Source organism: Monodon monoceros, unplaced genomic scaffold, assembly GCF_005190385.1.
Source record: "Monodon monoceros isolate NGI ecotype Baffin Bay Population unplaced genomic scaffold, NGI_Narwhal_1 Super_Scaffold_9, whole genome shotgun sequence".
NCBI lineage: Eukaryota > Metazoa > Chordata > Mammalia > Artiodactyla > Monodontidae > Monodon > Monodon monoceros.
In genome coordinates, this window is record NW_021703786.1 from 49,463,361 (window position 1) to 49,484,358 (window position 20,998).

Consider the following 20,998-nt stretch of genomic DNA (forward strand, 5'->3'; position numbering starts at 1 on the left):
AGTTTATTCCAATGAAAATAGTTTTGGTAAAGTGCAAAAATAAATGCTGAAAATTTAGAAACAGTTTAATTGTGTGCTGTAGAGCAGTGAATATGGAATGAAATTGGCTTAATGGAATTTATTGCAAGAATGGAACTGTCTATATATAGACATATATACGTTACAGATAATGTTAGTGTGATTTTGTAAATATATTTGAAACCGTAAACATGGGTTCCATGGGGTCCAAATCATGGGATAAAGTGTTCTTTACTTGGCTGCCATGAGGAGGGAGGGGAGGCTCCTGCAGGGATTGGAGCGGGAGAGAGGCAGAGTTTTAGCCCGAGGACCTCTGAGGAGAAGAATCCTGGGAGTGAGGGACTTGGGCATTTAGGCCAGGGGGGAATGTCTTAAAAGAATGCATTTGTGAACCAGAGATGGCTTTGGGTCACATTTCCACTAGTGTCCACTGCCCTCTGCTCTTTCTGCCTTTACTACCTATGCTACTGGAGCCCAAAGACTTCCTTACACGTTGGCTAGGAAGAAGGGCAAGTGTGTTCTTTCAAAGTAAGAAGGGAGGGCTGGGAGCAACATGCCTCCCAAGTTGGGAAGGAACGTGAGCTTCTAGCGGGGCGTGTGAGAGGTCTGAAGGAGGTTCTTCGCTCCCTGAGGTCAACCCAGAACAAGTGGGCATGCCAGAGAAGTGATATTTTGTGATGCTTTGTGTGGGTGGCTGTCAGTGGACAAAGGACCATTCAGAGTTTCTTGATTTATTCATAATGTCACCTTTACAATCAGCCCTCATTTCTTGTTCACATTTCATCTTCAAAAGAGCATTTAAAAATCTACAGATAACACAACTACTGCTAAAGTTGATAGACTGGATCCTTAATACTTTATCATTAATTCAAATGTGAAAAAATTTAAAATACCATTAGTTTCTAGCAGCATTTTTATATTACTTGAAAACATACAACATTTAATTATATGCTCAAGTTATTTTTTTGTGTATATAGTATCTATTTCAATGTTAAAATTTAAATTCAAAGGCTGTTTACTAAGAATGTTAAACTATCAAAGTATAAGGTATAAAAAGCTATACAGAAATAAGAAATGTGCTTCTTTAAATAAGTTACATACATAAAGTACGATATCTATAGAAGGTATTCATTAATGTATTCACCCATTCAAGAAATTTACCTGAATGTCCATTGTGTGCAAGGCACTGGGCTAGGTGCTGTGGAAATGAATAAGGCACAATTCTGCTCTTCAGGAGCTTACGAACTAGTAGAACTTTTCAACGTACCCTATAACAAGTGAGCTAGAAGTGATTTCTAATGTAAAGAGGAGCGAATACTTTTCGCATTGAGTGTTAGTTTAGCTGTCTTTGCGAAAGCTTCTTTCTTTTCATAATATGCAGCCTCGTTTACAAACGCTGGGTACACGGTATGGTCTCCGCCCAATGGAATAGTCTTTCCATCAAGAGTTAAAAACACAGGATCCCCAGGGTGCAATGGTTTCCAGTCTTGATCCTCTCAGGAAACAATTAGAATACATAAATTACATTAGATTTTTCACCTACTTTACACATTGTATAATGGAAAAGAATATGAAAAAGAACACATATATGTATAACTGAATCACTTTGCTGTACACCAGAAAGTAACACAACATTGTAAGTCAACTATACTTGAAGAAAAAATAAATTAAAAAAATGTTTATGTCAGGCTCTAGACAACTAAAATGACAGCATTGTCTTATTTTAAAAGAGATAGTGTAGAGGCATGTGAGTTAACTGACTAAACAGATTGAGCAGTTAATTTGGGCAGCGGTTTTAAGAGTTCCCCTTTTTATTTTTATAACTGACACATGTGATTATAGTTGGCTTCAATATCAGGTTTGCCTTGAATATTGCCAAAGAGATTTATAATATCAAAAGGCACAACTAAATGAGTGTCTCCTCAGGTGCATATCCTAACTCTTGCTACCTGAAGTTAAATTCTGCTCAGCAAAATTTAGGAAATATCCATTAAGAGCCTTCTGTATATAAGACATTCTACTGTTGGGGATAAAAAATGAGTGACGTTGTGCCTGCATGCTAGGAGGTTCTATACTGGTGGGAACTGGTGGGAGAAGGTGGGGTGTGGGCTGGGAAAACTCTAAGACGACGTGGATATTTCCCATACGTGTCCCCACACTAGGATAACAACTGAATTGTTTGAGAGGTCCCCACCAGGGTTTGGACCTGTGAGCCCTCAAACACCAGTGCTGGCACCCCAAAGGAACCCTAGAGCAGTTCTCCTCAAAGCTTTGCTGTGTTTGCAAATCACATAGGGATCTTGTTGAAGGGCAGATTCTGATTCTATAGGTCCGGGGTGGGGGTCTGAGATTCTGTGTTTCTAACTGTTCCCAGCAACAGAACAGCATCACCTGAGAGTTTGTTAGAAAAGCAGAATTTGATTCCCCACCGCAGACCTACTAAGTCAAAATCTTCATGTTAATAAATCCCCAGAGGTTCACAGGTGCAACATTTAAGTTTGAGAAGCGTAGCACCACAGCGATTTTCTGAACCCTGGCTGCATGTTACAATTACCTGGGATGTTTGAAAAATATAGATGAATAAAGGCTGGCCCCATCTCAGATACATCAAATGGGAATCTCAAGAGTGGGGCTCAGGCATCACTATTTTCTAAATTTACATACAGTAAAATCCAACCATTTTGGGGTATGATTCTGAGTTTTGACAAATGTATAGCACAGAGTCATATAAGCATGTAATCAAGAAGCATAATTCCATCACACACCTCCTCCAATTCCCTCATGCTACTCATTTAGAATTCACTGTTTGTATTTTTTTTAAAGCCCCAGGTGATTCTGCAGGACAGGGTGGCTGAGAACTACTGCTCCAGACCAGTGGTTTTCAGTCAGAGATGGGCCCCAGAACGACTGACAGGGTGTCTTCAACACCTCCGCACTGTCTGCTAGCCCCACCTGCAGAGATTCCGATGGGCAGTGCTACCCAAACCTGAGCCACATGAAAATCACCTGGTGAACCTCATTGACTTCTTGTCTCCACCCTGATAAATTAAATCAGAATCCCTGGGCCGGAGAATGAGGATTTTAAAAAGTTACTAAGGTGATTCTCATGTGGCTGGAGCTTGAGAAGCACTGTATTAGTGCTTTTGTGACAGGCTCCAAGCATTTGGGGGTGGGAAGAGGGAACCTGGAGAATTCTAGTGAGCACCCCTGATTAAGAACCATCACTTTTAGAATAAAATCTGGACTCATAACCAGGTGCCTGCCTGAGTCTCTGGCTCCAGGGTCTCTGTTCACTCCCTACTCTCTGTTGACACTGGTCTTCTTGCTGTTCCTCAAACACTCCAAGTTTGCTCCAGCCTCAGAGCCTTTGCACTTGTTTTCCACATGGCTGACTTCTCACCTTCCAGGTTCCAGCTTCCATGCCCTCATCTCAGAGATGGCTCTTTCTGACCACTCCATCTAGTAGGAACCCTTTGTTAACTGCTCCTATATTATTCTGTTTATTTCTTTTATAGCACTTATTACAATTTGAAATCATGTGGTTGATGTATTGTTTACTTATTCATGGTCTGTTCTCCCCTTATTAGTATGGAAGCTCTATGAGAGACCCTATCTTGAATCTCAGGGCCCAGAACAAGCTGAGAAGTCCTTCAAATATATTTATTGAAATAATCCATCAGTCAATCCCTCCTGTAGAATACTGAGCCATTCCTTATTGTCTACCAAATCAAAATTATCCTTCCTGACTTTCAAGACCTACAACTAGCCCTGTTTATTAGTGATCCCATTAATCTTACCTCTCTGCCTCCCCAGGATGATTTTTGTATTTTTCATGGATGTCCTTGAGGAATGTAAAACTTACATTTGTAACCATTGATACTATGTATAAAATAGATAACTAATGAGAACCTACTGTACAGCACAGGGAACTCTACTCAGTGCTCTGCGGTGACATAAATGGGAAGGAAATCCAAAAAAGAGGGAATATGTGTATACGTATAGCTGATTCGCTTTGCTATACAGTAGAAACTAACACAACATTGTAAAGCAACTATACTCCAATAAAAATTTTTTTAAAAATCCTGTGTTGTAGCCGGTTGTGACATCATCACTTTGGCCTCTGTTTCTTGTATGTGCAATTTTTGTTACCTGTAGTGCTTTCCTCTTTTCTCTCCCCCAATCTTTATCTTTCTGTCCTTTAAAACACTGCCTAAGACTCCTTCTTCAAGTGTCCACCCGGATCCCACTAAGGCACAAAGCTGGATTTGCTCCACGAGCCTGTATTTTGGGGCAGGCTACTTTATTAAGTTGTAAGTCTGAATAACTATCATTAGGGTCATTAAACAGGAATCCGAACTGGATCAGTGGTTTCCCACCCTAATCACCCACGCCAATAAGATCAGATTATCCCAGAGTGGGAGATTGTTATTTTTTAGAAGGCTCTCTAGGCGATGTGCATCCAGGGATGAATGCACCAGACTAGACAACCCATTGGATCACTTCCACATTTCTGAGGTCTGAGATTGTGCATGGAGACGGATGTTTTAGCTTTTTGGAATCTTTGCTCCTCTCTGCTTTTATCTCTGCCTTTTCCAGTTTTAAACCTCCTATACATTCCTAAGAGCCTTTTCTTCCCCTTCACTATGCCATTATTGATCAAACCACACAAGGAACAGATACTGAGGTTTTGAGGAGTCAGGAAAAGGCGGCAGAAAACATTCCAAAGAAAGAGGTTCTGATCGTTTTGCTCTAACTTATACAGTAGTGATCACAGGGAGGTGGTAGCAATGTGGTCAACTGCAAAGAACATTCCTTCTGGATCTGTCATCAATAACTATGGGAAGGATCTAATTTTTGAGCCTCTGTTTTCTTATATTAAAATAGACATAATAATTCTTACCCATTGCACCTGAACAGGAATTTCACATTCTCTGACCCCCATCCCCACCTCATTATTCTGTTATAGCATCTGGTTATCTTCATTTCAAGATCACAGTTTAGACTTTAGTATATCTAGACTATAAATTCCACAAGAATATAAACCATGTTCACTGATGTACCCCCAGAGCCAGCAAAGGATTTACTCAGTAAATATTCACTGAGTGACGGTCTGAATACCTTAGACTGCAGTGCTTTTGAGAACATCAAATGAGCTAATGCATGTAAAGTGCCTTATGGGCTGTAAAGTTCTACTCAAAGGTAGGGCGTCATTATTTTCAACATTTAAAAGAAATAGTGAATGTTACCTGCAGTTTAGGGTGGATAATAGCAGCAATTTCTCCACTTTCATTCCTGGGATAATCAACTTTCTCCATTATTTTATAGACTTCAATAGCACAGGGAGGAAATTCTTTTCCTATGGCAAAAACAGTACGTATAAATAGCAACTAACAAAATCTCCTGAAAAAAGGGAAGTTGATACGTTAAAGAACAAAAACTGAAGACAGACAGTTACAGGGGGAACACACTATTTTCTTGCTTTTGAACCATTTTATCGTGAAGTATAACACTCAGAAAGTACATGAAACATAAATATATAGTTTAATGAACTGTAAAGTGATTAGCCATGGAACCACCACCCAGGACAAGAACATTGCCTGCATACCAGCATCCCCTGCATGTCTCTTTCCCATCATAATCCCATCGCCTTCCCATTTGAGCAGTAACCACTAATTTTGGTAATGACTTACTTGCTTTACTTTATAGCTTCACCACCCATGCGTGAATCCCACACAATATAGTTCAGGTTTGCCTACTTCTGAATATTTTACAAATATAATCAATCAATATATGCATCTTGTGTCTGTCTTCTTAAGATCAACTTTTGGGGAAGATTCATCCCTATTGTGGTGTGTAGCTATTGTTCATTTTATTTGCAGTATAGTATTCCACTGTGAGAAAATGCCATAATTTATTTATTCCTTCTATGGTTTATAGACATCTTGCACGTTTCCAACTTGGGGCTATTAAGAAAAATGCCACAGGCTTGTACGGCTTCAGGCAGAGAGCTGCTCTGCCACCACTAACACTGAGACACTGTACAGGATCTTCTTTCTGGTGCTTGAATGTCCTAACCTAAAGCTGAAAAAGCCATCCTTAGAGGCACATGTCGTTGGCCATAACAGCTCTTGCTCTAGTGTTATCTTATTTCATCATTGCCAGCATTACCAAAATGCTGAGTGTTGGCTCTATGACTAATGATCTCAGGTCCCAGAGTCCTTTAACTTCCTTGGCCTATGGAGTAAGTGGACAATATATTATAAAGGACTTGTACCCTTTCTATCAACAATAAGAAGTTTAGGTTTCATAATCCTGAACCAATCCAATACACCAAATAGTCCAACACTCGGTTTCTTATTTTCTTTGATTTCTTTGTTTCTTCTATTTATTGGATTTGTCTGTGTCTTACTGAGTTTTTCATGGTTACACTGTTCTTGAAAAATGAAACTTCCAGGCTGTCTAATAGGTTAGAGTGACTTTAAAAAGATTCAATTTATTTAAATTTAAAAACCCCTCAGACAGTTCATCCATTTCTCCCATCCCTACCTGTCTCTGCTTTAAGGCAACCCCCAATTTGTTTTCTGTATCTACGAGCTTGGTTTTAAATTTTTATTTATTCATTTTTAGATTTGACATATAAGAGAGATCATATGGTAATTGTCTTTCTCTGCTTGACTTATTCATTCAGCATAATGTCCTTGAGGTCCATCCATGCTGTCACAAATAGCGAGACTTCATTCTTTTTTATGGCTAAATAATATTCCATTGTATATGGATACCACAATTTCTTCATCCATTCTTCCATTGATGGACACAGGTTGTTTCCATACCTTGGCTATTGTAAATGGTGCTGCAATGAACACAGAGGTGCCTATAGCTTTTTGAATTAGTGTTTTCATTTTCTTTGGATAAATACCCTGAAGTGGAATTGCTAGATCATATGGTAGTCCTATTTTTAATTTTTTGCAGAACCTCTATGCTGTTTCCCATAGTGGCTGCACCAACTTAGACTCCCACCAACAGTGCACAAGTGTTCCCTTTTCTCTACATCTTCAACAAAACTTGTTATTTCTTATTTTTTTGATAACAGCCATTCTAAAAGGTGTGAGGGGATACCTCATTATAGTTTTGATTTTAATTTCCCTGAAGATTAATGATGTAAAGCATTTTTTCATGTATCTGTCAGCCATCTGTATGTCTTCTTTGGAAAAATGTCTATTCAGATCTTCTGCCCATTTTTAAATCACACTTTTTTTTTTTTTTTTTTTTTTGCTGTGAGCTGTATGAGTTCTTCACATATTTTGGATAGTACTTCCTTATCAGATATATGATTTGCAAATATTTTCTCCCATTCAGTAGATTGTATTTTCATTTTGTTGATGGGTTCCTTTGCTGTGCAGAAGCTTTTTAATTTGACAGAGTCCCACTTGTTTATTTTTGCCTTTGTTGCTTCTGCTTTTGGTGTCAGATTCAAAAAATCACCAAGACCTATTTCAAGGAGCTCACTGCCTATGTTTTCTTCTATAAGTTTTATAGTTTCAATTCTTATGTTCAAGTCTTTAATCCATTTTAAGTTAATTTTTGTGTATGGTGGTTGAGATGGTGGTTGAGTTTCATTCTTTTGCATGTGGCTGTCCAATTTTCCCAACACCATTTATTGAAGAGACTGTCCTTTCCCCATTGTATATTCTTTGCTCCTTTCTTGTAAATTAAATGACCATATATACATGGTGTTATTTCTGGGCCCTCTATTCTGTTTCATTGATCTGTGTGTCTGCTTTTATGCCAATATTATATGGTTTAATTACTACAGCTTTGTAATATGGTGTGAAGTTAGGGAATGTGATGCCTCCAGCTTTGTTCCTCTTTCTAAAGATTGCTTTGGCTATTCAGGGTCTTATATGGTTCCATAAAATTTTAGTTAAGGATGTTCACAAACGACACTAAACCAAAAGATGTTCTCAAATTATGCCTACCGACACTGTCCACAAGTACACCGAGGTAGGATAGAGGTAGAAAACGGAACTTAAAAAGCCAGTGTGGGAGAGAAAGAGGCTAGGACTGGGAGTCATGATACCTAGGCTCTAGTCTCCTAGCTGTGTAAACTTGAGCAAGACACTGAACTTCTCGAAGCTCACTTTCTTTACCTCTCAAATAAATGTTTCACATTAGTTTACCTTGGAGGACTCTTCCAGCTCTGACACTCTGTGATTGCATAACTTCAGGAGGACGTTCAACTGGTTAGATGACTTCCCCACTGTGCTCCTTCTCTTAACTAAATATGTTAAACATTTGGGTAGCTCCTGAGCAGTGAGATATTGGGATGCAGGCAGTCTGCCAATAGTGGAGTCCAACTTACAAAGACGCAGCATTAAACAACCCAATGCCCAGAAACTTGGAAAAGGAGTAGTTTACATTTATACCAGGCAAACTCTTAATAAACAGGATGAACTTTCATCCAACGTAGAGCCCATAGTGTGCTATGGTTGCAATCCAAAGAAAAATCTTCCTTTCCCCTTGGCGCGGAAAGTGCAGCCAGGGTTGGAATGCAGATACCCCGTGATTACTTCTGTATCAGTTAGCTTTTGCTGCATAACGCGCTATGCCAGAGCTTAGTGGCATAAAACAGCAACCTTCTAATTTAGCTCATGACTCTGTGAGTTGGTTGGCCCGTTCCTCTGGTCTAGGCTGGACTGGCTGATTTCTAATTGGCTTGCTCATGCATTTGTGGGGAGATGGCAGGTCAGCAGGAGGCTGGATGATCTAAGACAGCTTTACTCTCATATCTGGCATTTGACAGGCTGTCAGCCGGAGCTGCAGGACTATTAGCTGGGGTGTCTCAGTTCTCAGCCTCACAGTCTCTCATTATCCAGCCGGCTAGGGTGGACTGATTCACATAATGACAGTGCAAGGTTCCCAAGGTCAGCAAGAGAGCAAGCCCTGATGTTCAAGTTCTTTTCAAACCTCTTCTGTGGCACAAAACACGTCACATGGCCAAGCCAGATTCAGGTGGTAGGAAAACAGACTCCATCTCTTGATAGGACATGGAAGCAGGGAAAGGAAGAATTTGTGGCCATTTTTAGAATTTACCACAACTTCCAAGTTGAAGATGGAAACATCAGATGTCATACCTTTAAACCAGAAGGTCCATTGGGAGGAAAGGAGAAAGTGGTAGAACACAAAGGAGCATGTTTTTGCTACTTAGAATCTCAGAGCTAGAAGGAGTCTCAAATGCCTAAGTTTCATCGATGCTTGAATATTCTCTGTATCTTTCTGACCAAGTGGTCATTTGCTCCTGCTTTTAAACAACCTCACAAAGTATGGTCTGTTCCATTGTTGGTCAGCTTCGTTAATTAGAAATTTCTTTCTTTCTTTCTTTCTTTCTTTCTTATTTTTTCTTTTTAATATTTATTTATTTGGCTGCGCCAGGTCTTAGCTGCAGCACGCGGGATTTTTTTTTTTTAGTTGAGGCATGCAGGACCTAGTTCCCTGACCAGGGATCGAACCTGGGCCCCCTGCATTGGGAGCGCGAGTCTTAACCGCAGGACCTCCAGGTAAGTCCCAGAAATTTCTGTCTTTAGGTAACACTATCCCACTGATTCTATTCTGGCCTCTGAGTCACAGAAAACATGTCTAATTCCTTTCCAATATAACACTTCTGAAACTCTGAAATAAAATTGGCCTTAAGACTTCTTTTTGCCAGTCTAAGTATCTTTGATTCTATCAGTCTCCACTCATATTGTCACATACACGAGGATACATGTGAAGGTACTTTGTAAACTGAAGTTCTATGTGCGTCTTTGGGATCATTCCTATTATGGTTTTCAAACTCTTCAACATGCTCAACTAACTCCTTGGCTAACCTTTACTTTATAGATGTTTCTCCTGAAATATGGACTTGGAATTTATTCAGAGGTCTCCAAATGTTGTTTAGCCAAGCGGAAAAGAGACTATCACCTCCTTCATTCTGGGATTTTTTAACATGAAAGTAAAATTTTGTTCCTGATGTATTTAACCTTAAACATTTGGTCTAGATTATTGTTAAATATTGTCAGAACTTTTTGGATACACCTTTTGAACCCAGATATTTTCCTGTCACTTACCACTTATATAAGCATGTCACTTATGTCCTTATCCAAGTACTAATAATAATTTTGAGTAGCACAGAGCCAAAAATGGAGCTCTTCTATACACTTCTAGAGACTTTTCTTCAGACGGTTATGATCCTTTTGCCAGCATTGTTTGGATAATGGTGCTCTTTCCATGTTAGTTAAAAATCCATCAAACTGGAGAGTCTAAATTAATAATGGTTTTAAAATGTTGAATTGCAGAATCCTTTGGTTAAATGAAATGTTACAAGGATAAAGCAGAACTGCTCTGATTGAAGCAGAGGTGGGCTGGCTGTCCCGGAGCTACTAGGACAGCTACTAAATCCCTACCCGGTAGCAGGAATCTATGGATTGTGATTTGAAAACCATGTGTTTTTTCAGTCAGGTTTGTGGCCTTCTACCTGGGTGCATTGTTTCTTAACATCATAGTCTCACACTCACTATTTGAATGGTTTCTTGTGAATAAGTGATGACCTTCCCAACACCAGGTCCACTAGACCGTATAGAACCTGTCCTCAGACAAAGGTGGTAGAATGCTGATTTTCAGTCTTTGTGACTTTGGAGTCAAAGGATTCCCAAGCACGGAAGAAATTCCTGTGATCACAGTAGGACGCACAAACAGGTTAAGGGATTATACTCCCCACAGGCACTGAACTATTCACCAGCTCTGTCACTGTAATGGCCCATTCCTCAACAAATAATTTCAGTTCTGCCTGTATGAATAATTATTTACATAAGATGCCTCTTTGATTTTACTTTTATTATAATTCTTAAAAATTTTAAGTTATTTTTAAAATAATTAATAGATTTCATTATTTTTTCTGCTGCAGTTTTAGGTTTTTACCAAATGAATGAGCAGATAGTACATAGAGATCCATGTACCCATCTCACCACCAGCCCCATCTAACTGTTTTGTAATTGCACAAATAATACATGAGTACATCATTCTTCCTGAACACAATTAAAACAAAATTAACCTGGTTTTCCCCTCCTCTCCCCAGTAATTGCTGTTATCAGTTTGATGTGTTTTCTTCTAGAACTGTTCCTATGTACTAACATATATATTTATGTGTATTCCAGCAAGTGTTTATTATTATTATTTTGAAGCAAATTGGTATATTGTATGTTTTGGTCTGCAACTTGCTTTCTTTCAATTAACAATGTAGTTTGAAGATCTTTCCATGCTATTTTATTTAACTAGCCAACTGATGGATATTCAGGTCATTTCCATTGTTTTGCTTTACATACAATGCTGCAGTGGCCACCCTTGTATGTGGCATGTGGCATGTAGGTGTGCATGTGTTTGTGTTTCTTTGAGATATGGAACTGCTGGGTCATAGGATCTGTGCATATTAGAAAGTGGTTACTGTAAAATTATCCTCTAAGTGTCTTTACCAATTTATACCAGCAGGGAAGGAGAATGTCTCCTTTTCCTACACCCTTACCAACACTTAATATTATCAGATTTTAATATTTTCCCAATCTAATGGGAGAAAATGGTTTTGCATTTTAATTTGCACTTTTTGATTACTAGTGATACTGGACATCTTTTCATCTGTTTATTGGACATTTGTATTTCTTTGCTTTTAAAAATGGAGATTAATAGGAAAATGAGGATTTCATTTGGGGAGCTTTATTTGGTAGCTGCTTTTCTTGAATGTGTCTACACTGGTCTTTGACGAATGGCTGAAGTGATTAAATTTTTTAAAAAGCAACTAGTGTCACAAACATGGCAAATTTAACCTAGGTTCCATTGCTATTTCAGTGTTTAGTGGTTAAGTCATTATGTGTACTCCATCTCATCTTCCTTTTCTGATTTATTTACACACACAAGCTAACAATTAAAGAAACAATTTCTGCCTACTACTTACCTTCATTGAAATTATGTATAAAATCAAGAGCATGTTTAATCATTTTTCTCATTTGATCCAGAATATCAGCTCTCAGAACCCCTTGAGGCTGGGGACCAACTTCTATACCTAAGTACAGAAGGGGAGATAGTCACACTCATATAAGTATTAGAATATAAGATCGAGCATTCTCATATATCAAGATCTAGAATCCCATCATTAAAAATGATTAAAGAGGTAGACCATGAAGCAGCATGGAAAATATTTGAGACCTAATGTTAGGCAAAAAATAAAGCAGAACATTTACATGTACAAGTTATATGCATAGTAAATAAAGACTGGGAGAGAACATGGAAAAAAATCAAAGAGTTGTGTTATAGTAGCAAGGTTTTGAGGTCTTTTTTCTTTAAATTTCCTTCAATATTGTCAAAATATTAAAAAGTAATAATATAGTAAATGGAGTAGACAAATTTATACTGACAAAATAATAAGTGGCCACAAAGAGAAACTGTCACAGACCTAACATTTAGCTTGTAGGAGAAAACACATCTATACTATTTAGCAATAGAAATCTAGACTAAATGAGCCATGGATTTAAGTCAAATGACAATCTATGTGACCCTAGAGCAACATTCTTGCCCTTAATATAACAACCCATCCCAACATGATAGTGCAATGGTTTTAATTTTCTGTAGAAACAATTTGTATTCATTTCTTCTCACCCCAATAAAATTCTGCCTGTACTATCAGGTCTGTTTCCTGTGGCTGTCAAGCATCCATCCGTAAACCTACAAAATACTCTTTCTCTAAACCACTTATCTAGTCCCTTCCCTCCTGTCCAAGTCTCCCACACCGTTATCACTCCAATCATCATCTTAACCATTTATAAAACCATTTACCAAGTATAGCATCATCCACTCTCTTCCACCAATTCATATACAGTCTTTTCCACCTATTCTATTTTCATCCACTTCTATTATTTCTCAATTCACAAAATCTTACTGTATTCTCTTTTATCCTCATTTTCATTTTTGTGCTTAGCTTTCCTGGATATACTTAAGTGTATGATATAAGTGCGGTTAAGGTATGCATCAGTACATAAATGATTTGTACAAATGTGGGAAAATGTGTTCATGGATATGTCTTGTATGCATACTGTGGAAGACATTGTTGGCTGCCTACCCAAAATTCATTCTGTCTTACTCCTTGCTGACAGAGTCCTGATTTTGGTTGGGGTATCCAACTCAGGAGTAAATGTAGAATAGTTTTAGTCAATCATAGTAATCTCATTAATCCTAGTAATTAATTTAAGAATGGATATGTGACCCAGTTCTGAACAGCTGGCCATAATGGAAGGTCTGCAGGGGAGTTCCTGGGAGTCTCCTTTCTTCCACTAGATATTGTCGTGTTGGCATATGATGCTTGAAATTACAATGAACATCTTGTGGCACCTAAAATCATAGGAGTATTATAAAACATTGAGTTGGAGAGTGTGTCTCTCTGTGTTTTTCCCCCCAATGACTGGATGATATAAAATATTCCAAATAAAATAGTAAAGTTGAAAGGAGAACATATAATATTTCTATTACCTATGATGATCTTAATACTCCCCCATATTGAAACCTTTGAAAGAGTTGGCTCTCTTTTTACGAGCCAAACATATCAGTAGATATTTGTTCTACCTAAGAGCAGCATTGCCCCATAAATGTAATAGACCAAGATTGCTCTCTCAAGACTTGGAAATCCTATGCTTTATATGGTGTCTTCAAAGGAACTTTATCCATTATTGTCAAGCATTTGGTTTGTTTCAAATAATTACCTATACTTGGCTATTTAGCTTGCCTCAACTGATCCCTTGATTATGCACCAAAATTATCAATAATTGAATAACCAAGATAACCTTAAATTTGCTTCTATTGTTTGACAACTTGTTTTTAAATTAAATTTCTCTTATTTAAACCACCTGAGATCTGACAAAAAAGATTTTAAGTTGTGACAGCAATTTTAATGATTATAGTGTGGTCTGCAAACAATTACGCTAATAGGTCACTCAGGAAAGAGAATGGGATATAGAAAAAGAGACTGTCTGTCTGGGAGGGTGTATGAGAGTGCAAACCTGCATGTTGGAAGTTACCAGAAGGTAAAGATGAATTCACAGCCCAGTGACTGACAGGGCAAACAAGTGAACGGATAACAAACACACATTACCAGAGACTCTACTGCAAAGCAGGTGCTAAGAGGGATATTGGGAGAGAATTTTCCATGGGTCTTTTGTACTTCTGCACATCTTGCCAGCAAGATAGTGACTGCCTTGGCTCCAGATTATATTTTTAAAGAATGTTTGTATAGTAAATAGTCTTGGAAGATAGGGATGGTGTCTTTCTTAAGCAAAAGGCAGGCTGCTTACTGTCCATTATAAAAGATTCAAATTCCCTCAGCTCAGTGTTTTTTCCTGGAATGTAGAAAGCTGCTCAATGAAATTGAGGAAATCTGCTATAGTTAGAGACTGCCTGTGATATTTTGCTTATTACTTGACAATTATAAGCCATAATTATTAGCAAAGTAGCTATAAATAGTCTTTAAATTAATTTTCTCAGAGTTTCATCTCAGACATATTTTGTTTAGTTGTGACAGTGGGAAATATGACTTACCAACAGGATACTTGGCTATAGAACGAGTGGTTGCATATCTGAGGGAAGGATGCTCAATAAGGTAAACATAGCAGGGTAATGGAGCCAAAGAAGTCTGAAAAGAATTTAAAAGATTTTTCTTATTATGTAAAGACCATATGCCTTGTTCTCTTTGCTATTACAGAGTCAATAATGTCTTCAATATGTTTCACTTCATCAACTATGATTAGTAAGACAGCTTTATGAAACACACTCTAAAATCCGATGGTATTATTAAAGCTTTGAAAGCACATAAATGAATTACATATAAAATTGGATAATACATAGCTTTTTGGATAAAATGTACATTAAACAATTCCCCAGAACCATAAACAAAGAATATGAATAAATTCTTTTTCTGAATGGATTTGGTTATTTTTGTTTTCACCACTGGTTACACTTACTATTTAGCTTAGTATTGGTCTCTTAAAGAATTCTTTTTCTACCCCTATGGGCCAGGTCCCTACAGATGTCGGCTAACTCCCCCTACCTCCACTTATCTGAATGAGAATTCAAGACGGCCCCCTCAGTTTTGATAACATGCTGCTTCTGTGCCTGGCAAGCAAAGTATTCAGCTCTCCCTTCAATCAGCAGCAAAAACAGCTGCATTATGATCTCTTACCAGAACTACTATTTAGTCAAGGCCAAAAAATTCAAGGAAACAAAACTAATAATCTTTACTATCTGCCAGGCATTCAGCTAAGTGCATTAAATATTTTATCTCATTTAAGGCTTATAACAGCCATATGGGGTAAGTATTGTTATTATGTCAATTTTATAAAATGAAGAAAGCAAGGTTTGGGGAGTTGAATATCTTGTTCAAAGTTAGTGAGAGAAAGCCAGGATTTGAACCCAGGCACTGGCTATATGGGTCACACTCTTTCCATTAAATCATACTAGCTCATACCAGCTCTCCGGAAGGAAGTCTATCCTTTATATAAAAATAATCATACAGTTTATTATTTGTGTTTTTGTTTGCTTGTTATTCTCTAGCAGTTTTTCTCTAGGTATAGCAATGGATTGCTGATTTTTTCATCTTGTAGATTTCTGAGCCTTAAAATGATTACCTATATGAAGTACTGAAAGATCAGATGTATGTTAGGGTATCTGAATCAAATGCAGACAAGGACAGGACTAAAGAGAGCCAATCTTTTTACCATTGGTCTTTAGTCAACATTAAATGACTGTATTTTGAGCTTCCTAAAATGGTAATTGAGCCACTTCAACCATACCATTTAAAATTTTGGTATTAATTTTACCACATAGCCTATGATTTGGTGGCTGTCTTGATAAAAGATTTAAAATTTTATAGACACAATGGTCCATATGTTTTATTATTTTATTCATTGCATTTATTGTTTTACTCATTTCTTCTCCTTTTCTCCCGCCTGTCACTACTACCTCTATTCTGGTGCTCCTCCCAGACCCCCATTTCCCTTGGACCCTCCCTCCTGACCCTTTTCTGCTTGTTTCACATCTATAAGTGACTTAAAATTATGGATCCTATGCTAACTTGTAAATTAATAACATTGACATTACCTTAATATAATGAAACATCTGAATTAAAAAGTCATTCCTGGAATCTTCAAGAATAAGAGTGCACCCCATATTAGAAGTAGTGTTGTGAAGGTCAAAAATAATGTCATACGAATCTTCACTATCTTTTGGACCAAATAAATGATTTATTTCTTGAGCCCTTCTCACTTCATACGGCAAATCCTCTGACATTTTTTTGCTGTTATTAGCAGAGAGAAAAAGATTAACAACATCTGCGGCTAAGGTAACATAAATATACAATAAGAACACAGTATATAAGAAACCAGTTGCCAAACCTTTAATATGAAAAATCTGTAAAGGAATTGGAAATTTATTTGAAAACTTTATAATCGAAAATTTACATTTTTCCCTTCTATTTGATTCCATGTAATGTTGCATTGACATGCTTGCAAATAATAGTTCATTTATGTGGCTGGTCACAAGAAGGACATTTCAGTTTATCATTTGACTTCAACCCTGAACAAAATTCTTCCATTAATTTAATCAACAGTCTCTTAGTAGTTAAGTGCACTAGGCTATAATGGAACTAGACCATCAAATACACCTATTTTTCTTTTTTTTTTTGCCCTACAGCTAGTTCTAGTGCACAAAAATAGTCAAAGTTAGGTGCTCACAGCATCTAATTAGGGATTCTTAAGTGATGTCCAGGAACCACTAGAGGTTCAGGGTCAAGCTTTACAGAGAAGAGTCTGTAGACCCTGCAAAAATACAAAAATCTGCAGGTATATGCATACATGCATTTTCTGGGATGACGGTTGATAGTTTTTATTGAATTCTCAAATGAGTCTCTACCTGCCCCACCCCCAGTGGTTAGGATACATTTTTTTCTTAATGTACATGATAATTTAAATTTATTTTTCCTCATTAAAGCATTCAACCACATTTCTCTCTAATTCCATTTATTTCCATTCTCTGACTGTTTTTGTTAGTATCTTCAAAGGACCTACAGTTTGCGCCTGGGTAATTCTTGCCTGGAAATCAGTCAAGAAAGTGGAGCAGCCATTTTTCAACTATGGGACAAAAGCTGCACAGCAAGGCCGGTGCAGTGGGAAGATAGGAGGAGTCTGTGGCACTGATGATATCATTGAGCCGCTGTACCAGCCCTGGACTGCCTACCTCTGGACTTATTACTTGTGAAAAAGAAACCCTTATTTGTTTAAGCCACTGTTTTCAGATTTCTATTATATGCAACCAGACATAGTTCCTAAAGGATACATATGCACTTTAAAAGTTAATTCATGCAACAACTTCATGAATTCTCCCCCTCCCCCAACTGATTTGCTTCTCATTCTCCCCCATGTGAGTAAATCACACCACAGCCACCCAGTTGCTCATGGTCAAGGCTTGAAGTCTTGAAAGATAATAGACACTTTGAGCTCTTGTGCCTGGAATCCAGGTCCCACAGGAAGAGTCCCAAAGGATAAAGCTGAAAGAATAGGGTAGGAACGATATCCTAAAGGGAATGACATCTATATACTAAATTACTTAACTCTATTCTGGATAGGAGATTTTTGAAGAATTTTTAGCAGGGGAAAGACATGACAAGATTTGCCTGTTAGAATGATCCCTATGGCTAGTGCCATACAGACAATACATGGTAGGGAGGATTGGAGTAAGGCTGGATGCAGGAAGATTCTTTAGGACGCTACTCTAACTACCTATAGAACAAGTAAACTAAGGCAGTAAAAATGGTGAGGAAGACTAGATTTGCAAAATACCTACAACTATTCAATATTTGAATAATTGGGAGACTCCGTAACCCACTAGACACAGGGGATGAAGAATGGGGAAGGTTCTAAGATGATTTCCATAGGTGATTTGGTGGGTAGTCGTGACATCACTGAGATGACGAATAGAGGGAAAGCGGCAAAATTTGGGAGAGGGAAGATGAGAGAAGGTAATTAACTTATCTATTTCATAAGTTTCCATAACTACCCTGAGAGAGAACTGTCTAGCCTCTGATAAGTGTTAAATGCAAGAAGTAGAAAGTGAATTTAATTAAAGAGACTACTCTCATTGAAATGCATGTTATTGAGTGGTCATAATAAGAAAACTCACTCCAGTTCATCTCAGAGTTATTTGGGAAGTTAACATGCCGACTAAAAGTTATTCTTCAAGGAATCCTTACTTGTAATATGAGTTAGTTAATAGATGTTTTAGGTGAATAGATAAACCTTAATTGTGTTGACATAACCTCAGTCATGAAGATAAAGCATTTTTGAAATTAAAATTTATGTTAGTGAGAACATGGCCTGTTACGCAAGCTATGGCTAATGTATAATTGCCCCAGAAGAATTTATTCCATAAAGTGAGGCAAATTTGTATAAATGTAGTAACCGTCTTTTGATCTGTGATGAGATTAAGTAACTCTTTAAACTCAAATTAGGATTTAATAGAAAATGAGCACATAAAGTGGTGCTCCATTAGTTGTTCCTGTGCATGATTTATATCTTAGCTTGTAGTCTGCCAACCCATTGAAAGTAGAAACCACTTTGTCCATAGCTTTGTACTCCCACAGTACCTGGCACAGTGCCCCATGAAGAGTAGGTATTTAATAATATTTTTATGTAAATGAAAGAAAGAAGTGGTAAAAAGCTTAGAAGCCTATGTATCTACAGTGGTAGCTATAATGATGTAAAAAAAAAGGCAAATTTATGATTGCATACACTGTATGCAACGTATCATCAGCAGTAATTTAAATTCAGAAAATTCAGGTCTTAGTAATCCATTACTGAAGGTAGTACATCTACTCCTCAGATCACAGAGCGGTCTAGTGTTTTCTGATGATAGACATTTATTCACTCTTTCATTAAACAAATATTCACTGAAACATTGCACTTTTCTTAACTAGAACTTCCTGCACTACCATAAACATAGTTGCAAAACACATAGTAGTAAATCACCTAGAAGCTAACAAATATGTATCCAAGCATAGTGGCCAAACATTCATTTAATGCAAAAGACTATTAAATCTGCTTCTTTAAAGATACGACTTAAAAACCTTTGTTATTTGTTGTCTCAGTCTGTGTAGAATACATTTAAAAACAACATCAGTTAAGAACAGTCTGATGGTTATAAAAGTTTATAAAAGAGCCCATGAATGCCCAGTTTAGGGAACTGAGTAATTCATAATGGCGTATAACAAAAGTGAAAGTGATCTTATTCACAATAGCGACTATATGTACAAACATGAATATCAAACGTATATACACGCGCTCTCACACACACTACTTTTCAGACACATCCACATACACACACGTGTGCATGCATACACACACAACACAGCATATAGTCTTACCCAAGATTTTCAGGTCCAAAAACTCGATTCAGGTCGCAGTCAATATATCTGGTGCACTCCTTCACTGCTCTTGGGTTGGTAATAAATGGTTTTACTTCCAGCCCTGTTCTCTGAATCTCAGTGCCGTTCTCCAGCCAGTGCTTGACTAGGAATACTCCTGTTAGTTCATTCCCATGAGTTCCTCCAAAGATAGCAACCTTTTTAATAGGATCTTCAGCAGCGTGACAGGAAATCATTTTATCAAGTAGTTTTATCTGATTTCTGCAATTCAGAAGAGAGGAGATCAAAGAAAACTTAATTTTGTAAGCAAAGTTTAGAAATTTAAATCTAAATAAGACTTTAACCAAAGTGCAAAGTTAACCACGCGAGAACTTGAGTGGAGTGTATTTTAATTTTCTGTTACAAGTTCTGAGCCCTGTTTATTATAAGAACACTCCCTTATTTAGCCCTGCCCTTTACCATATTTGGATTAAAATATGCAGAGATCAACTAGAGATACAGCTGTTTAACTGCTAACTCCCTCAAATGGTCGGTAGACCTAAATGCAATAATAAATTAACATCTCACACTAATGCAAAACTTCTGTTTTCTCTTCAGCTAGAATGTCATCTAATGGCGCTTTCATGACTATTTGTAGTAGTAAAAATAGATTACACTTTTCTTATCCTCAAAAATATAAAAAATAAAGAAAAGGTCTATAGTATGCCTGTTATTATTCAATATTTATGTTTCCACTTTAAACCATTTCTTCTCTGAAACGAGTTCAGGCCCTTTTTTATCATCTGAGGGCATTTGAATTTCATCTCTATAAACAGCCAATGGCAGATCTTCAGAGACCTCCTCTGGAACCACTATCCTTTCTTTCAGAATGCTTTTTCATGGTCAGAGATGCAAGAACCAAATCAATGGTCACTGGGTCTTAAAAAGCTACTTTGAAACATGCTTTCATTTCTTTCTCATGAAGTTATTAGTAATTCTAAGTCGACTTGCTTAGGGATCTTCCTCACTTTTTGCCCAAATACTAAAGGAAAAACAACTGTTAGTAATTTGCAAGACTTTGTAATGCCTGAAAATGTCTTGGGGCATGCTATATATACAAACCAGATTATATGAGTTTATATGGACAAAGCCTAATTTACTGGCAACAGAGACTCTCCACTGGAATGTGTTAGTCAAGAGGGGGTCTTATTAGGGGAAACTATCCAGAATACTGTACTAAGATGATTACATCCCTTTGCAGAAATGACTCTGAGCCAAATCCGATTTGATTTCATGCTCAATCATCCAGAAAGTCAAACATGTTCAAGTACTGAAAACACTATGTGCTAGTAATGGGAGATTGGTTGAAAGGGGTACGACAAGAGTAATTCATTACAACTGCAGAGTAGTTCAATTTATAATGTTTTTCCACATACGTTATCTCAGTTTATTCACATATCCACTTTATGAGATAGGATGGGTTAGGTATTGACATCCCCATTGCAGAGGTAGAGAAAA

At 37.4% G+C, this 20,998-nt stretch overlaps 1 protein-coding gene across 1 annotated transcript; it reads right to left on the reverse strand.

The window, feature by feature from the left end:
• Nucleotides 1-988: 988 nt before the first annotated feature.
• On the reverse strand, nucleotides 989-19,906 carry ASPA (aspartoacylase). The gene is made up of 6 exons (XM_029212770.1): nucleotides 19,502-19,906; nucleotides 16,186-16,381; nucleotides 14,629-14,722; nucleotides 11,999-12,106; nucleotides 5,265-5,374; nucleotides 989-1,511 (listed from the first exon to the last, which is right to left on the reverse strand). The coding sequence occupies exons 1-6, from the start codon at nucleotides 19,735-19,737 to the stop codon at nucleotides 1,314-1,316; spliced, it is 942 nt and encodes a 313-aa protein (XP_029068603.1). The 5' UTR covers nucleotides 19,738-19,906; the 3' UTR covers nucleotides 989-1,313.
• Between the last annotated feature and the right edge of the window lie 1,092 nt (nucleotides 19,907-20,998).